The sequence below is a fragment of the Ammodytes marinus genome (assembly GCF_949987685.1).
Source record: "Ammodytes marinus genome assembly, chromosome: 16".
NCBI classification, from domain to species: Eukaryota; Metazoa; Chordata; class Actinopteri; order Uranoscopiformes; family Ammodytidae; genus Ammodytes; species Ammodytes marinus.
In genome coordinates, this window is record NC_137220.1 from 20,461,424 (window position 1) to 20,479,064 (window position 17,641).

Consider the following 17,641-nt stretch of genomic DNA (forward strand, 5'->3'; position numbering starts at 1 on the left):
GACGGACGTCATTAAAAGCGGCTCGAGCTCGGGCCGTTTTCGCTGTGTGGTCAGGGAAGACAGAAATGACCATATCACCAATCTTGATCCGCTGTTCGGCTCTGGCGCGCCTCAGGATGTCGACACAGTCCGTGTGATAATGCAGACGAGCGATGATAGGGCGAGGGCGGTCTCCGGGTCCTGGCTTCGGTTGAAGAGTGCGATGAGAGCGGTCGAGGAGGGGCTCTTTGTCAAGTTTAAATGCCTCCTTGAGCAGAGTAGAGACGGCCGTTGTAGTGGAGGAGTTGGCCGAACCCTCGGGAATCCCCAGGATCCTTATATTATTGCGCCGTGATCTAGCCTCAAGATCCTCACATTTATTATCCAACCTTGCGAGTTCGGCCGCCATATTGTCCACTTTAGCCTGGAGTTCGGCAACGTCGTCGGTGCAAGTGGAGAGGGAAGTTTCCATTTCGCCTACGGTGCACTTTAGAGTGTTTACCTCGGACTGGATGTTGGTTATACTTTGAGATAACTCCAACTTTACTGCCTGCAGCTCCGTCTTGATAGAAGATAAATTCTCGCCCAGAGCCGTATTAAGCTCAGTCTTGAAAATAGCAGCCATCTCGCTGCGTAGGGAGCGGAGCAGCTCGTCCTTAAAACCGGAGGTAGCAATATCTGCCGGGGGGCTAGCGCCTCTGTCCGGGCGTGCATGGCCACTGTGTGGCGGGGATGCCGTATTCGCGGCAGGCCGTTGTAGTTGAGGAGGTAAATTGCTCCCGGGTTTCGGTTTAGGAGGCATTTTGAAGGCAATAAGTCTAAAGTAATGTGTTGGGAAATAAATTCACACCAAAAAAATTAGTAAAAATGTGCCAAAAGTAAATAATTTAGCGAATGTTGCAGGAGCTTCCAAAGTCACGTCTTACTCCATTGATCGCTAAGCCGGAAGTCCGATGCATAACATTACTGACCAGTAGCAAGCCATCTTGAAAGTGCTTGACCTTTGAGGAAACACACTGCCTTAAAATACAATGTTTATGTTTGTTTAAGTATGTAAATCAATACATATATTACAATGAATAACACCCAGGGCTTTAAATGAACCCATCCACTCTGTTTGATTGTGTGAGTGGCTTTTGTATCTAGACCTATCTTTACCCTTAAGCATATTTCGGAAACCTTGTACATATATAACATAGGTGTCCTCTCATCCTCCAGTCGACTGACATTAAACTGTCCTCTGCTTCACCCAGAGGAACAGTGACCTCACACCAGCCCCAGAAGAAAACTCTCACATTCACGCCCAATTGCAAAGACACGGATCAGTGCTTTTCAGTTGGTCTGTCTAACACACAGTCACTCACACACTCAGTCTCCTCTTTTTAAGCTTTTGCCTTTCGATTTTCTTCTTATATTTGTATAACTCACTCCATGCCATATCCAATTTCTTCTTTAACACACAGACCTACGCACGCACGCACGTATGAACACAATCTAGGCCAGCATGCTGCTAACCCGGGTTAATGAGACAGATGGCATTGTGGGCTCTATGGTGGGAGAGGGGGGCATTGGTTGCTGTGACACTGGCTGCCATGGGAGCATATGTGCCTGGGTAAAGGCTTTCTCGCCTCTGCCCAAAGACGTCTGCTCTTCATTTGTGCGTCGGGGACATGAGGAAAGTGTGTGATAAGACGGGAGATGGCGGTAGAAAATAATGTTATTGGAGGAATAATGGGGGGAGAAAATAAATAGATATACAAACTAGGCGTGTAACAATGTATCGATATATACTGTATATATAAATTATTTGGAGTAAGATCAAACTGTATGAATGCATCCCCCAAACACTGATGCATATTGACTTCTTTAATATATACTTTTATTTTTATAATCTCTCTGCACTGTGTGACACTATTTCCACGAAAAAGAATAGATTTTTGCAATTAAATGTCTTGAAGAGCTAAGAAAAAAATAAATAATTGTGAATATATGTATACGTAACAGGTTGTATTAAATGTTATCATCTCATATCCATCGCAGGCCCATGAATCAAATCGAATCGAATCGAAGTTGTAACATACTGTGATATTGGCAAATATTGTATCGTCATCCAATGATTCTATCTAATGTCGTTATGAAAGCGGTTTAGCCCCCTGATGTAAACCAGTGAATATTCCATCAGGCCTTGCAGCACATTTAAGAAGAGAATAGATCATATCACATATCAGAGAGAAACTGATAGGGAGGCTATTCATGGAAGGAAATGGGCACGTGTTGTTTTCCTCCGTGCACATTAAATCGGCTTTATCTGCCTTAACTATCTGCGCTGCTGATATCCATACAGATGTGTAATTCACCACAGTCTACACAGTTCCCACTCTTGCCTGGAACACGATCACAGCACTGATCTAAACTGCTCGCGATAATAATAATCACCCTACCCTAAGCCGGCAGAGTGTTGCATCACCTGGGCCATTTTTGATATTTGCATCATCAAACAATCTCTGTGTTCCAACTTCCATCTGTCACATTTTTCTTTTCCCTGTCACCTTTAAGCAGCGCCTCTACTTGACTCCCCTCTGTAGTTGGGTTCACAGTTGAGCTGTCTGCTCCACGTAGCGTTCTCCTGGCGGGCCCCAGGCGGATTGTTGCGTCACCCTGATTGAACCAGAGAGAGAGAGAGAGAGTGACAGAGAGAATATGTTTATGCCTTCCTGTTGACTATCTATAGGTGTTTTGGCAGAAGTCACCCATCCGTTCCTGTGAAATGACATTAGGCCGAGCAGAGGGCTGTCGTTTCTGCTTCTTAGCTTGGCTCCATTTTTCAGTCGGGCAGAGAGGAGGGACACCTCAGGGGTCCTGTGTGGCTGGTGGACTGCCATGCTTCACTCAGCACCTCAGAGATCTCTTGACGAAATGCCAGCTCCCAATCTGCATTCACAACAACGGTGCAGCAGCCCAGCTCGCCACCACACACCCCTCTATATTCTTGCATCTTTGCTTTTGGCCACTGGACCAATTCTCTGCATTTCTGTATGTAGTGTGTGCGAGTGTCTGAATGAAATTATTAAGACTTTGAAAATGAATAGAGGCAATTAAACAGATGAACGATTGAGTGGGAAAAGGAAGATGTGTGTAAATGTGCTCACTTGTCTAGGGTTGAATGTTTTTAGATTGATTTTATATTATTACTTTACTTTACACTCATTCCTGTCATCTTCTTTGATATGTATTCGTGCACATCTTCACAGTGCTGACCTGAGGTGAAAACTGAGCTGTGTGCTGTAAATGAAAGCCAGCCGAGTAACACTGGGGCCGTATTCACAAAACATTTTAAGGCTAAGAGTAGGTCCTAACGTGCTGATTTAGGAGTAACTCTCAAAAATAAGGGGCGTTTCACTCCTAATTTTAGGACTCCTAACTTTTTAAGATAAGTTTAATTCACAAAGCATTTTAGCGCTAAAACTAGCTCCTAAATCTATGAAAAGCTAAGAGTCCTCGAGAGGACTCCTAAGTCACTAAGAGTAATTCACAGACAACCATTTGATGGCATTTTGGAGAGATTTAATGATAGTGAGCTTAACAAAAGGTACCTTTAATAACTGTGAGGGTTTAATGATCTTAGTGAAGTTATATTTAGAAAGTATAGACACATTTATATGTATTATATTCATATATATATTTATTAAGTTCCTTTTCCTGCAGTTGCTTTGGGTTTACGATGCGCTGAAAGTTACTGTTGGTGTCACGTTTGGGTTTAATTTCGTACTAGAGTAGGCCTATAGCCTATGTGGCGCTTCGCAGCATCTCCTCCGTTCCACAGGTCCGCTGTCTGTATAGGTGCGCGTCTCGCCTTTTTCCTTCCGCATGCACTTTACGATTTCGCCGGCTGTTGTTTCCAAATTGTGAATTTCCTGGTTTGTCGCTGTCTGACTATTGCTGCATAGTCGCCGTTGAGAGAAATACAGTGAGAGTGCATGGCGTGCAGCTGTTCAATGAGGATATTTGTCCCGATTCAAATCATTGTAAAATGTAAAATGAATAGACCTATGTGGCGCTATTGTAGCCTATAGGTTAATAGTGAACGAATGTGTGGGAAACCCTGCAGTATCTTGGTTTCATGTTAAATCAGTGTCACTTGTCATTAATTGTATTAAAAACTCTTAACTTTAATACAGCGACACGATATGGATATCTCCCACAGTGTTTCTATCATAAATTCACTCTTAGCTCTCATTCCCTTTCAGCCAATCACTGTGGGCATAGAAGGTATGAACATGACGTCATCCATAGCAACAGGGTCAACCCCGCCCCCTCATTTTAGCTTAGTAGTCCCTCCCATTCCTTAGTAAAAGTTGGTCTTATCAGCTTTGTGAATAGGTTTTAAGAAATGACTCCTTACTAAGAACTTTTAGTGCTCCTTAGGAGTACTCTTAGCGCTAAGATAAAATGTTTTGTGAATACGGCCCCTGAAGCATAAGGGCTTTGTTTTTTGGTATTTTACTGACAATATGAGGGTGACGTGTTTACACTTGCTGCTTCTGTTGAATGCTGCTCTGCACTCTGATGTTGAGATGGAGGCGAGGCACATCATATAAAGCCCCTCAATGAACAGTCTTCATTCACTCAAGGCGTTACAGACTATTCATTTGGCTACGACAGTTGAAACATTTGAAGGATTTCAGTCCTGGTTGATCTAGCAACACTTTTGGTGACTGGTGGTGACAACATTGAGAGCTCACTCGTTGAGCAGCTACTCTGTCAGAAGTACAACAAAAGAGCAACTGGTGTTTCACAGAGGTCTTGTGGTTTTAATAAGGGAGTCAATAATTGTCTTGTTGCCACCATGCCATTAGACACTGCAATCTCATTTTACGCTGTGCACAGTGCGACTTGTTTTCTACCCAACAGCAGGGAATTGTAAAGCTCACAGCGGGGGATCCATCTTGCTCGATCGCAGTTACTAAAAATGATCTTCTGTCAAAAATAGCAGCAATGACTGATGAGAAATCCTTGTCAACCCATAACTTCTGTGACAAATACTTCATGAGGCTACGTCGGAAAAATAGTTAAAAGTGAAATGTTTTTATTTTGAAGCTGCAGCGGTAGGAAATGTTGGGTTAGCGTTAGCATTTACACATCTCTGGCATTTCTCATGAAGAGGGAATGGTAAGGATGATGATATTACCTACTATACAATACTTTGAGTGTTCTATATATAACAATGAAGTTTGGAGCAGTATATTTGTTTGGTAATTTAAATCAAGTCTGGCAACAATGGGGTGCACACAGATCAACAAAACACACCGGCTAAGAATACCACGTTCATGAAGCTATTTTTTCAAGGAAAATGGAACCGATTTTGACAAGAATTTCCAGGAAATTTCTGGTATTCGAGTCGACCCATAGTTGCTTCACAGAAGGTGCATATTTCACAACACCGTGTGAGTAGTGTCATGGGGCTGACCCCAAGTCTGTTTGCAGGACCATTACAAAACAGGGAGAAGGACAAAGAAGATGGGAGAGAGCAGGAAAAAAGGATGATTGATACACTGCGTCGCGTAACACAGCTTAATGCAGGTTGTTTTCAGGAATGCATGTAACAGATGATAAAAATGGAGAAGATAGAATATATTATAACCTATTTCTCCTTCCAGTGAGCAAAACAATGAAAAAGAGATCAAAGAGAAAGACAGGGATTAGCCAGGCAGGCTGCAACACAATGATGAAGAAGGTTTCCTCCTGGAGGATATATAATAAAAATAAAAAGATGAATCTATTCTTCTTACAGCATACCAGTATAATTGCAAAAACTATAGTGTTAAGGCGCCAGGGCACATTCTCAGCAGGCTATCAGTGGTTACAATGTGCAATCACACTTTTCCTAATGGAACTAACGGCATCACTGTGTGTGTCTGTGTGTGTGTGTGTGTGTGTGTGTGTGTGTGTGTGTGTGTGTGTGTGTGTGTGTGTGTGTATGTGTCTGTGTGTGTGTGTGTCTGTGTGTGTGTGTGTGTGCGTGCACGTGTGTAAATGGGTGGGCATTTCCCGAGACTCTGTCGTTAAAGATGCAGTCGTGTTTGCGTTATACTAATTTTGTGCTCATGCATACATCCATACATCCATCACTGAGATCGCGTTCTTTTCTCAGTTGTCGTTCTTCATCATGTCAGTGTGTTGAGAATGATCGTGTCGTCTGCGTACCGTTCCGTGTTTTCACCCTCCTGTTGGCATCCTCTCCACGCGGTCAAAGTCCCTTCGAGAGGCTGATGTGATGAGTAAAGGTGATGGTGATCCTGACGCACTCAGACAGGTGCAGTGTCTTTGGTATCATCCATTAGCCCCACTCTCACTTGTACACTCACATTGCCGAGATTGAGGTCGCTGCAGATGACGACTGATAATGGGATGCTAGTGACAGCCAGGCATCTCTTTGTACTTTACACATGACTAAGCTCCCCAATCTTGTCAGAAGCATTAGGTCTTATGGTCTTCACGGAATTGGGTTCTGCAGTGGGTCTGTGCAATCCAAGGAGCGGCAGCGTGCTTTCATTACCCGAGATGGCAAAGAAAGATGAAATATATCTCAGGAGTCAGGACAGAGGTTTTTTTTCTGCTGGATAATTTGCTCATTGGTGATCATTTAAGGTTGAGCATTCACTACATGAGACTGTTGAGGGTCAGGGGGGTATTTTCTGACAGAGGCGTTGAGAAAAAGAATAACTTTGAGAAAAAAAACACTTTTTTAGTTTCAAGACCCCTAAGACCTTTTAAATTCACAAAGACAAGCTATGTTAGTGAACTATGAATTGTTGGCCATAGTGCAAAATGTTTGTTGCCCCCATGAGGAATTCTGTGTAATTACAACAACACTGTCGGTGCATCTACACAAGGTAAACCTTTGGTGATTGTGCAAGGATTTTAGTCCTTCTGCTGTACATCCAGGTGTTTGCGGGTAGAATCAACAACTGAGACATTTCTTGGGCTGTTTTTAGGATTTTTCTGAGCTCCTGCACCAGTGTCGGTTTGTAAACTCTTCTATACTGAGTAGAAATAGTGTTTCGTGGAGACGATCTGCTTAATCAACGTTATGCCAACTAACTTGGCAATGGCTTGAATGTAACCAGCATTCATTTTTATGAAAAAGTTAAGCACTATAGCTTTAATAAACAAAGTATACCACAAAAATAAAGCGATTAATTATAACTTAAGCTTTCACAAGACGTAAAACTGCAATAGTGGAGTAGAGTGTTGGAGACTTTTGCGTAGTCCTTTGGGTTAGGGATTTATTTCATGTTAAGCCCGTCTTAGAGCTTCTCACAGCATCGATCCATTAAATGGAATGGCTCAGACAGAGTCTAGCATACATTTTATTTCCATCTGCTGTCTTCTTTTTGCGGGAGGGAATACTAAAGGAAGCAATCTGTGTCTCAAAGCTCTGCTGCAGTGCCATCATTCAGGCTTATTCTACAACGCTGGCAGCTTTATTGACTAATGCAACATGATGATGGCGCAATAGGCTGTTTGTCGCCTACATTGTCCAGTTTAGGACAATCTTTTTATGAAATGGGTTAGTTAAGTCTTTATTTTGTCAGTCAACACATGCAACATAAGTCACACAAGGTAATCCAAATGACTTATTCGCTATTCCCTTCTACATCTCGAACATACACATGCAGGGTCACTGAGCCGGGTCTGCCACAGAGGTCAGCGCCCCCTGGGGGTTAAGTGTCTTGCTCAAAGACACAACGATAGAGACGGTGGGCACCATAGATGCAATACGAGCCACCAGCAGTTTTTATAATATCCATGAAAACACATTAGTAAATCTGGTGTTGTACATAATACCTTTAAAATACCTCATTGGCCTTGTCATCATGATGTGGAAAATGAGCATATATACAGACCTTTTTTCTGCTGCTTCTTCATCTCAACAATCATCTTCATTCATCTCCAGTAAAACATCCCCGGTTATCATCTTCTAATAGACACGTGTTCATAAAAAAGGGGGGCCGGCCTGAATGAACTTTCACATTCGGCTAATACCTACTGACACAAATTGAGATCTAATTACTTACACACACAGAGCAGGATCCTCCGGCTTCCTTGTGGGGACGATAAAATGGGTTTGTTTGTGCACGCACACAGACTTAATCATGTCCTGTGTATTTATTAAAGTTTTATCCAACCGCTCCTTGTCCTTGTTCTACACCTAAATGATGCATGCGAGTATGCATGTATTAGTACTTGTCCTTGTCTACAAACATAGTTTCGTTTTTGGTTGAAACAATGCTCTACATGATTCACGTGGATGACATCATGAATATTTCATTCCTGCGGTACTACTCTTAACCCCATCCCCCTCCTCCTACCTTCTACCTTTTGTTTACTCTTTTTTCCTTACTCAATTGTATTCTTATACACTCGCTCCTTCACTTAATCTCTCACACACCTTTATTTCCAAGGACACTCTCCTTGATGAGTGATGAGGAGGAACTGTAGCTGTGAGTTTGAGCAGTTTTTGCAATGGAAATTAAAATAACCTTATTTGATTTCTTGCCGAGGGTAACATGAGAAGGTGAAGAGCAAATCATTTCATCCACTTTGTGCTTCTCATTCATGTTGGTCAATTTGGTTGGACAATAGGAGGTTATGTTTAGAAAGTAAATCATACCGAAACTGTACAAGTGGTGAAGGTTTGGTGTTGATTTTGAAAAGTGTGTGGGAGGGTAACTGTCTTAAGAGGCCTCTCACAGATACACAGAATGAACACACACCACAAAGGCTAACCACCTACTGTTTTGGCACTTTTCCATTACAGGCTATCGGCTCTATGCTACTTTACTCTACTCACTTTATTTGGCTTTCCACTATATGAAAGTCCCTGGTACCTACTCCGTCTAGGTTCCAGGTACTAAAGGGTGATTGGTCAGAGCGTCAGTGAATGGCATCCTATCCTGCATAACAAACAGCCAAGCTGATGTAGCGGTCACAGATTTTGAGCTTGCTGTCTCTCCAGTTGTAGTTCTACTTTCTTTCAAATATGGCGTCCTGGACAACCACGTCGCTCGACAAAGAACAGCTGTTCCTCACATTGGTGGTTGGCTAGAAAATCAAGCTGGACGCGGGTCATGCGAAAATATGGCAGTGCACGTTGGTTAACGAAACATGTAGAAAAAATAAATACAAACTATTAAATTCCCTGCTATGACACGGCATGTTTCTCAGAATGAAAACAATTCCTAACGTTACTTCATCCAAAAACTAAATATGCAAATAATCGCCCTGATGAAGACTGAGTATAAAACGCATTTGTGCTTAAAATGAGCCGCTAACATCTATGACAACCAGCAACACAGTGGCAGTATTATCATGGATACTATGTTGTTATGGTCCATAACAAGATAACTTATGGAAAATAACCACCCGAAAAGTACCTGGTACCAAAGGCAAGCAGATTAGAATAGAGCCGGTGTAATTGAACAGCGCCATTTGACAGTTTCGCCGAGGCAAAATGTTCAAGAGCACTTGTCCATGAGAGAGTGCACACTACTATTATCCCACTTTTTGTTGTACACACACGCTCAAACCCTCCACGGTCCGGCAGTCCCCATGGAAACAGCAACCAGGCTGCCTTTTCATAATTACCCCATACATGGTTGTCCACAGTGTGACGGTGCCACGAAATTTCTGATTTGAAGCTACTGATTGAACCCCCTCTGCTTTGATTTCACGCTGGTATTAATGTTTGGAGGGTTGCCATGGAACCCCCCCACTTGGGTTGTGTTTCACTAATGGAAGAAAGCAGTTGGCTGGGCACGCACTTCACAGCACTAGTGCACTTACTGGGGGCCCTGCATGTTATTACCATGGCTCGACTCGTTTGGAAATGCCCGGAAGGATGAGATTTGACAGAAACATGGTCAGGGTTCATCTGTCTTTGTCACGCTCCTGCACCGCTGTTTCTCTCTCTCCGATGATCTCAGATCTCCTTCTGTTTTCAGTAGTGGTGGGCCGATAACGGCGTTAACGGCTGCGTTAACGCCAAACTCTTATCGGGCGATAAAAAAAATATCGCCGTTAATCTCTTAATTCCACCTCCTGTTCGGCTCAGGGGAGATGCTGTTCGCCGTCGGGGTGAACCCCCTTCCGCACGTGAAGGCTCGCTTCACGTGCGGGAAAGCTATAGTGTGAGCGGCCACAGCTTGTATTTTGGTCATATCTAACACTGGACTGCAGGCCTATATAAAAGTGTTGTACCTTTGCTTTCTTTGGGTTAAAAAAACTCCATCAACTCAGTATCCGTCTAGTCCAAAAAAACTCTGTCAGCTGCTGCTGCAGACGGTGTGCAGACGTGCTCGGAGAATCGGCATCGGCGCATCAACAGTCATTCAATGCAGCGGCAGTAATCATACAACCGAACGGTGTAGAAAGTCCCGTCAGTTAAAAATAGTGATCCAGATTTTAAATCCATGTTAAAATCAGAAGGATATAAAGCTAGTTAGCTTAAAAAAAGTAGCAAACATGTCAACTGTGATGTGTTCAGGCCGGCTCAGTAATATGATTGATGTGTTCAAATGCAACACAAAAAAAAAGAAATTTGAGATTTTGGCGAAACTTGTTTTCCCAGCAAGATAAAATAGATAGTAAAGATGGAATGGAATTATGACCTGTTTAATGTCCTATCTAGAGCTATGATCATATCAGCAATTAAAGCAATAATACAAGTTCTATTTCAACAAAATAATAGAAAATTATCAATTTTGATATCAATAAAGACTTGGATCGTTAAGGAGTCTTGAAAATGGTATCAATATCAATACAAATTAACTCTCCTGTCATCTGAGAGAAATTAAGATGATTTAATTTTTTTAACCGTTAGTATTTACCGGTTAAAAATATTATCGGTTGACTGGTTTACCATGGACATCCCTTATACTGTATAAATGTATATCATACATTGTATGTTTTTTTTTGTGTTATCCCAGTTAAGTTTATTATTAATTTTTTATCATTTAATATTACTTTTAATAGTTCCGGGACGTTGGAGCAATAACCTGGTGTTTTGACACTTCAGTGTGCACTGTGAATTTGAAGTAATGTTCCGTTTTTGAATAAAGATGCAGCATTTACAAATGTTTATTTTTTTTATCCGATTCATCGATTAATCGAAAAAATAATCGACCGATTAATCGATTATTGAAATAATCGTTAGTTGCAGCCCTAAACAATTCATCGTTACCTCTTATGGCCTACAGTTCAAAGTTCATGTTTAACTGAATAAACAGTTTGTAAACACAAGTACATCTTGTTGAACATTATTTATTTTCATCACCAATTATCATAGTAGAACAGCTTCCTCAAGCAGTTTGTGATGCATGTTGGAAACAGGAGATGAGCCCCTGGTCTGATGCGCCACCTGGCTTGAGAAACACGTTCTCAAAGACTTACTTTGAGTCATTATTTAGGAGCACACACATATTATGAATGAATTCAAATGAGCCATTTTAATCTAGATTAATTTCAAAATTAATCTAGATTAATCTAGATTAAAAAAATTAATCTATGCCCACCTCTAGTTTTCAGACATTGTCACTGTGGGGGAATTAATGGGGGATTATGTCAACCATGGGAAAGAGGGGCGAACGAGGTTGATGGGGTTTGAGGAAAACGGTCAGCGTAGAAGTGGGTCCCGCTAACTGTCACATCAGAGCGCGTAAACTTGCCGGAGATGATTTCAGATGAAGTGTATCTCTGACACAGATAGTTATTCATTGAGGGAGCTTAGTTGTAGTCGGTGTCTCTGTGTCTTTGAGTGCTGGAGGCTCACATACAGATGAGTCTCGCTGTCGCAGTCCATTAAGTGATCATCAGCGTGGAGTGGCACCGCTGTTCAGCCTCACAGGGAGTGAAATGAACACAGTCACCTGCCCAAACCCGCTGCCACTATATAGCCTGATGCTCGTCACACAAAGAACACACCAAAACAATGGCTACTATTTCCAACCATAGAAATCTCCAGACTGCGAGCTCATATAGATTGTTAATGCAAAGAACTTGTTTGAGATAAAAGGAAGTCTTAAGCGAATATCCTTCCTCCCTATGTTCATCTTACCTCTGGAGAATACTTGACACTTGTTCTACACTTGCCTCAACCACTGCTATTTATTATTAATTCTTGCCTTTTATTTGAAAGGTACGTAAGGGATTTGTCACGTTTTCTAGTAAAAAACTTAATGAGATAATACTGAGAAAAGAAGACCTAAATTCTTCTGAAGAGACACAGATTCATTTCCTGGTACTGGCTACAATGAGAGCTGCAACAATTAGCCCGTTCATTGATCAGTCATCAGAAAAAAAGTAATTGAATCAAATAATAATTGTAGTAATTTGGCGGCGACATTGGCTTAATCCAACTTCTTAAATGTGAAGATGTGTCTTTGTTGTACATGATAGCTACCTGATTATTATCATCTCAGTTTGGGAATCTGAGAAAAAACCTGGGAAAATGAAAAACCATACAGGGCATTTGTGTGTATGAGCGTGTGGCTGAGTGTTGTAACAGTGGTGTGAAGGCGTATGAACCCATATTATATAGTTACGATACATTCTATAAATTGATCAAATAAAATGGCATCCAACGTTCTGTTCTTTCTTTGTGTGCAGATTCTCATCGGAGAGCTGTGTGCCTTCTTCACCAAGGCAGAGGGAACCCAGGAGAAGACCATAGTCACCGCAGACTGCTGCTACTTCAACCCCCTCGTGAGACGCATCATACGCTTCCTAGGTGAACACACAGTTTTGTCTTACATGGCTCCTTTGCTATTTGCAGGCTTTCTTAAAATGGCATTTTGTGGCGAGGAGGTGTGTGTATGTGTGTGGGTTTTGACATAGAAAGTAAGAAACAAAGTCAATTCAGATTAAAATAACATGAAAGAAAGGGTTTACTTGTAAGAACGTGCCCTGCAGCACCTCAGAGTTTGTCAACGGGAGCAGCAGCTTGTACATGTACATTAGCTGTTAATTGGATGATAAAATGGAATAAAAATAATTGCCGAAAGATATTCAGGATCATGGCAGGAACACTCTTGTGAATATTAAGTAGCGTACAAATTTGCATCTTGAGGTGAAGGCTTCTGTTGCAATTTCACACCTCAGCTGATAACAATGTGTTGAGGCCTATTTTGGGGGAGGAAAAAACGCATTATCACCCGTTTCATCTCATAGTGCTGTTAAGTGTTTCGGTGTTGCTCTCTGTCAGACTTCTAATGTGCAATCTCTTCATCTTCTGCTTTATCTTTAGACTTATTTCTCGACTCTGTCTCTCCGCCATTAACACCATCGCTGTGCTGTGATTTTCCCTGCATTCCGAATTGCATTCTCTTTCCTTCCTCTCTATACTACATACCACATCATAAAAATAATCTAGTTAGCATGCAGTAGGCATACAATTAAGACATACTTTTATTTATTTATTTCATCATAACATTGCGCCTTGATCTGACCTCGTGCTTTTATATTCGTCGCAACCCCGGTTGTTTTCATATGAAGGCTTCACATCCGTTGATGTGAAGTCACTTCCTGTGCACACTGGATTGTGGGGTCATAATCGCCCGAATAGCATGCTGATTTCAACACTAAAAATCTCCGCTGGATGTAGTAGACATCCGGCCAGTATTTTTAAGTATACTAAATCTGACCATAAGAATTGGGACATCCTAAATCTTTTCTCTACTAAATAGCAGAAAGTATGGGTATTGTAATGCAGCCTTTGTTTTGGTTTGGTATTTACTCTTCCTCATACTGGTCTCCTATACCCAGGTGTCTATGCCTTCGGCCTGTTCACCACCACCATCTTCGCCAATGCCGGCCAGGTGGTGACAGGAAACCAGACGCCTCACTTCCTGTCTGCCTGCCGACCCAACTACACAGCGTTGGGCTGCCAGTCCACCATGCAGTACATAGCAGAGCGCCGAGCCTGCACGGGCAACCCGCTGGTGGTCATGTCTGCGCGGAAATCCTTCCCTTCCAAGGACGCCGCGATCAGCGTCTACTCCGCAGTGTACACAGTGGTAGGTTGGAGCGTGATGGATGTGGTGCTTACCGCTCCCTTTAAATGCATGCTGAGCGTTGTATTAACAGATGTATTTCAAGGCAAGTTTATTTATATAGCACAATTAAGTAAAATGGTCTCAGGAAACTTACTATAAGAAACAATCACCTAACAAGCAACATTTCACTGAGATGTAGGGACTTCAATAGTCTTGAATTATGGGGATTACAAGGCTGGCTACTATGACACAAAAGCTCCTTCTATTACTAGTAACCAATGCTCATGTCATGTGAGTATTTCTAGCTAACTTCAAGATAAATCTCATCTTATAAATGCTTAGATATAATGCAATAATCTTATTTTGCAATAAGTGATTATCTTAAATCTAGAACAGTGCCACTAATGTGTTACTTAAAATAAGTTAAATTACACTTGAAGCGAATGGCGCGGACAAGTCGGGGGGGAAGCAAGAATACTAGCTTTTTTCCTGTGCTAGTTGTACCCTCTTCTGTGCTCCTCTGCAGATGTACGTGACGTTGGTGTTCAAAACCAAAGGCACACGGCTGACCAAGCCCACCATCAGCCTCACCCTGCTGTGTCTGGCCATGCTGGTAGGCGTGGTCAGGGTGGCTGAGTACCGCAACCACTGGGCTGACGTCCTGGCAGGGTTCTTCACCGGGGGATCCATCGCTGTATTCCTGGTGAGGGGATACTTGACTAGAAAGGGCAGTTCAGAGAGGATTTTGTGTGTTTTTGTAAAATGAAAGACAATACCGTCCAAAAACCTTAAAGATACCAGTTTGCCCATACAAGCACCTTGCAGAAATGTAAAGCTTGACAGACAGTTGCATTAGTGCCTGGCCAAGCATGGGGTAAATCCTCCTCGTATCTCTCTTTTAGTCCTGCCTCTCTCTCTGACTCCTTGTCTCTTTATCTCCAGGTGACTTGTGTGATTAACAACTTCCAGCAGATGCAGCCCAGTCCTCCACCGCCTCGACCCCAGCGCCCAGAGTCTGTGCTGGGCATGCCGATGGTGACGCTGCCCTGTGTGGAGAGTCCACTCGAAAAGTTAAGTGGCCCTCAGGTAAGGGGCGGCGGTGGGTGTGAGGCACGGCTGCGGTCCCAAACGAGAGGCTGAGATACACACCCCTTGTCTCTTACCTGAATTTCATGGTGCACCCCCTTTTTACCCCAAAGAGAACAATTCCTAAAACATGCATGCAACTGGCCCCCCACCAGCATCCACCAACACCCAAGTGAATCCTTCTAAGCCTTGACGTAGGCTGATAGAAACGTAGCTTAATAAAGGACGGAACAAATGCTAGTGTGATGGTTTGCTTCAGAAAGAGGTGCTACCTTCCTCTTTAACTGTACAGGGTTACACATGTCCTTTGTTACCTGGGATTTAGAGAGTCACTTATCCCTGTGAGTCGAGTCAGCGGTTCGGCTGACACACTTGAGGTGTAATTAACCATTCAGATGTAATGCAAAGCAGTTGACCGGCAGAAAGCTATGAATACAGCTGAGGCTAATGGGAAAATGAGGAAATAGTCATAGAAAGCCATTGGCAGAGGTCCCCTTGGGTTGTATCTCCTCTTCGACAGCGCTGCACTTTCTTAATATGGTCGATTCAAGGGGTGGAGCAGCAGTGATAGCGGGCAGCCACGTCCAAGTATTTAGGGAGAATGTCTTGCGTCCTTTCTGTGGTCTGTCACTGTCACTAACCCTCACCTGACCTGACTGCCTCTTTTCCTCTGTCTCCCACCTCTCCTCTCAATCTGCTCCCTTGTCCCTCACTCTCCTCTCCAGCATCCTGCACTCTCCTCCTCCTCCTCCCTGCCTTACAACACCTACGTCCAACCATTCTAACCAACTTTAAATCTTCCTCCCCACCGTCATCTGTCGCCCTCTTATTTCTGTTTTTATGCTCTATTGCATCTGTTTTCTCCTCCTCCTCCTCCTCTCCTTTGCCCCTCATCCCCCCCGTGCATTGCTCTTGATTATTCTTTCTTCACTTTTTCTCTCTCCCTGGCTTCCCCTCTCTCTCTCTCTCTCTCTCTCTCTCTCTTTCTCACTCCTCTCTTTCCCCTGCAGACTCCGCGGGGATCTCCGTTCACCGAGATCACATGACCATCAGCCCTATCGGTTCCCCGCCACCCCCGATGTCCTCATACCGTCTCGCTCCATTTCCAGCGAAGTCTAGACCAGCCTGAGCAGCACTCGCCGCACTGCGCCGCCCATCCGGCTGGGCGCTACGCCACGCTGCAGCGCTCCTATTCAACGCAGGTCTAGACCCCCCCCTAACCCCAAACCCCACCACACCCTATTGCCCTCTCTTAAACCCCCGGGGAACCGATAGGCAAACTACTCTTCAAAGACTTTTCTCTTTGCTGGAACACACCAGTAAAGTAAAGACAGAGTCAGGTACAACTCTTACTTGTGTTGTTCACTTTTTTTTTATCAAAAGGAACTCGATTGTGTGAAGCTTATACGCTCATCTTCAGTGGTGTTTTTGTGGAAGAAAAAAAAAACAAACCACATCAAACTGTGGCCACTGAGAATGTCCATTGCTTTTTTTTTCTCCGTACGTACGGAACAGATATCACACGTTTGAAGGAGGCCCGTGCTGAAAGCTTAACATGACAGTGAAATGAAATCCCGGTATAACACCCGCTTTTATGCTGTCAGGATGGTTGGACCAAAGAAGCCCGCTGAAAGAGACTACACTGCTGAGATTTCATTTCGGCGAGCCATCAACACACACACACACACACACATACACACACACACACACACACACACACACACACACACACACACACACACACACACGCCCACACACAAACAGTTTTTCTCCCTCGGTCACCTTTTAACATCCTCTCCTTATATTGTTCCAATTCGTACACACACTTCACAATGTAACACAAAAACACACACACCCTACTCAACTCCACAGGAGGTTTACTGAGATCAAAGAATTCGTCTGACATCTCTCGGCAGAAGCACCAGACAACAGCAAACAGAGTGAAAGCACCGACATCTTCTCCATGTTTTTCTTCTTCTCTCTCTCTCAGATGGTTGAAGCTTCGCCAAAAAAAGTGATGTGAAATACAAACACATTCGATAAGACAAAGCCAAGCTCCCGACTCGCAGGTGGCACAACAGTGAGCCCGAAAAAAGTGCATCACATTCAGGTGCAAACTTCTTTTTGTGTGTCCCTTTGAGAAGAGGAGTCCCTTCATACTAATCACTCTCTGAGATGCCAACTGACTTTTTTTTATTTTTTTGGTTTCGGGGTTTAATTTCACTCGCTCACCCTGAACTGGAATTTCTTTCTAGCCAAATGTAGAAAAGGTTTGCTTCAGACTGCCCACTGAGTTGTTTTCATTATTGTGACTAACTTTTCATATTTTATTACTGCAATAGATTTATTTATTGACATGTATATATATACATATATATATACAATGTGGTTGCCATTAGCGCCCCATGTGGCGTGACAGTTTTGCTGATTTTGATTTGCACACTCCCTAAAATTCACGTTTTTTAAGTCGCCCTCCTCGCCTTCTCCCACCACATCTGCTCCCACCTCCTTCCTCTCTGTGGCAT

General features: G+C 43.0%; 1 protein-coding gene across 1 annotated transcript in view; it reads left to right on the plus strand.

Moving 5' to 3' along the window:
• The window catches only part of plppr2a (phospholipid phosphatase related 2a), a gene marked incomplete at its 3' end in the record, with an annotated part of 51,366 nt that extends 35,131 nt beyond the window's left edge, over positions 1-16,235 (plus strand). Inside the window, exons 4-8 of the mRNA XM_080044351.1 lie at positions 12,646-12,766; positions 13,801-14,051; positions 14,557-14,733; positions 14,973-15,100; positions 16,127-16,235. Coding sequence (XP_079900477.1) covers positions 12,646-12,766; positions 13,801-14,051; positions 14,557-14,733; positions 14,973-15,100; positions 16,127-16,235 — 786 coding nt within the window. The remainder of the gene's footprint in view (positions 1-12,645; positions 12,767-13,800; positions 14,052-14,556; positions 14,734-14,972; positions 15,101-16,126) is intronic.
• Between the last annotated feature and the right edge of the window lie 1,406 nt (positions 16,236-17,641).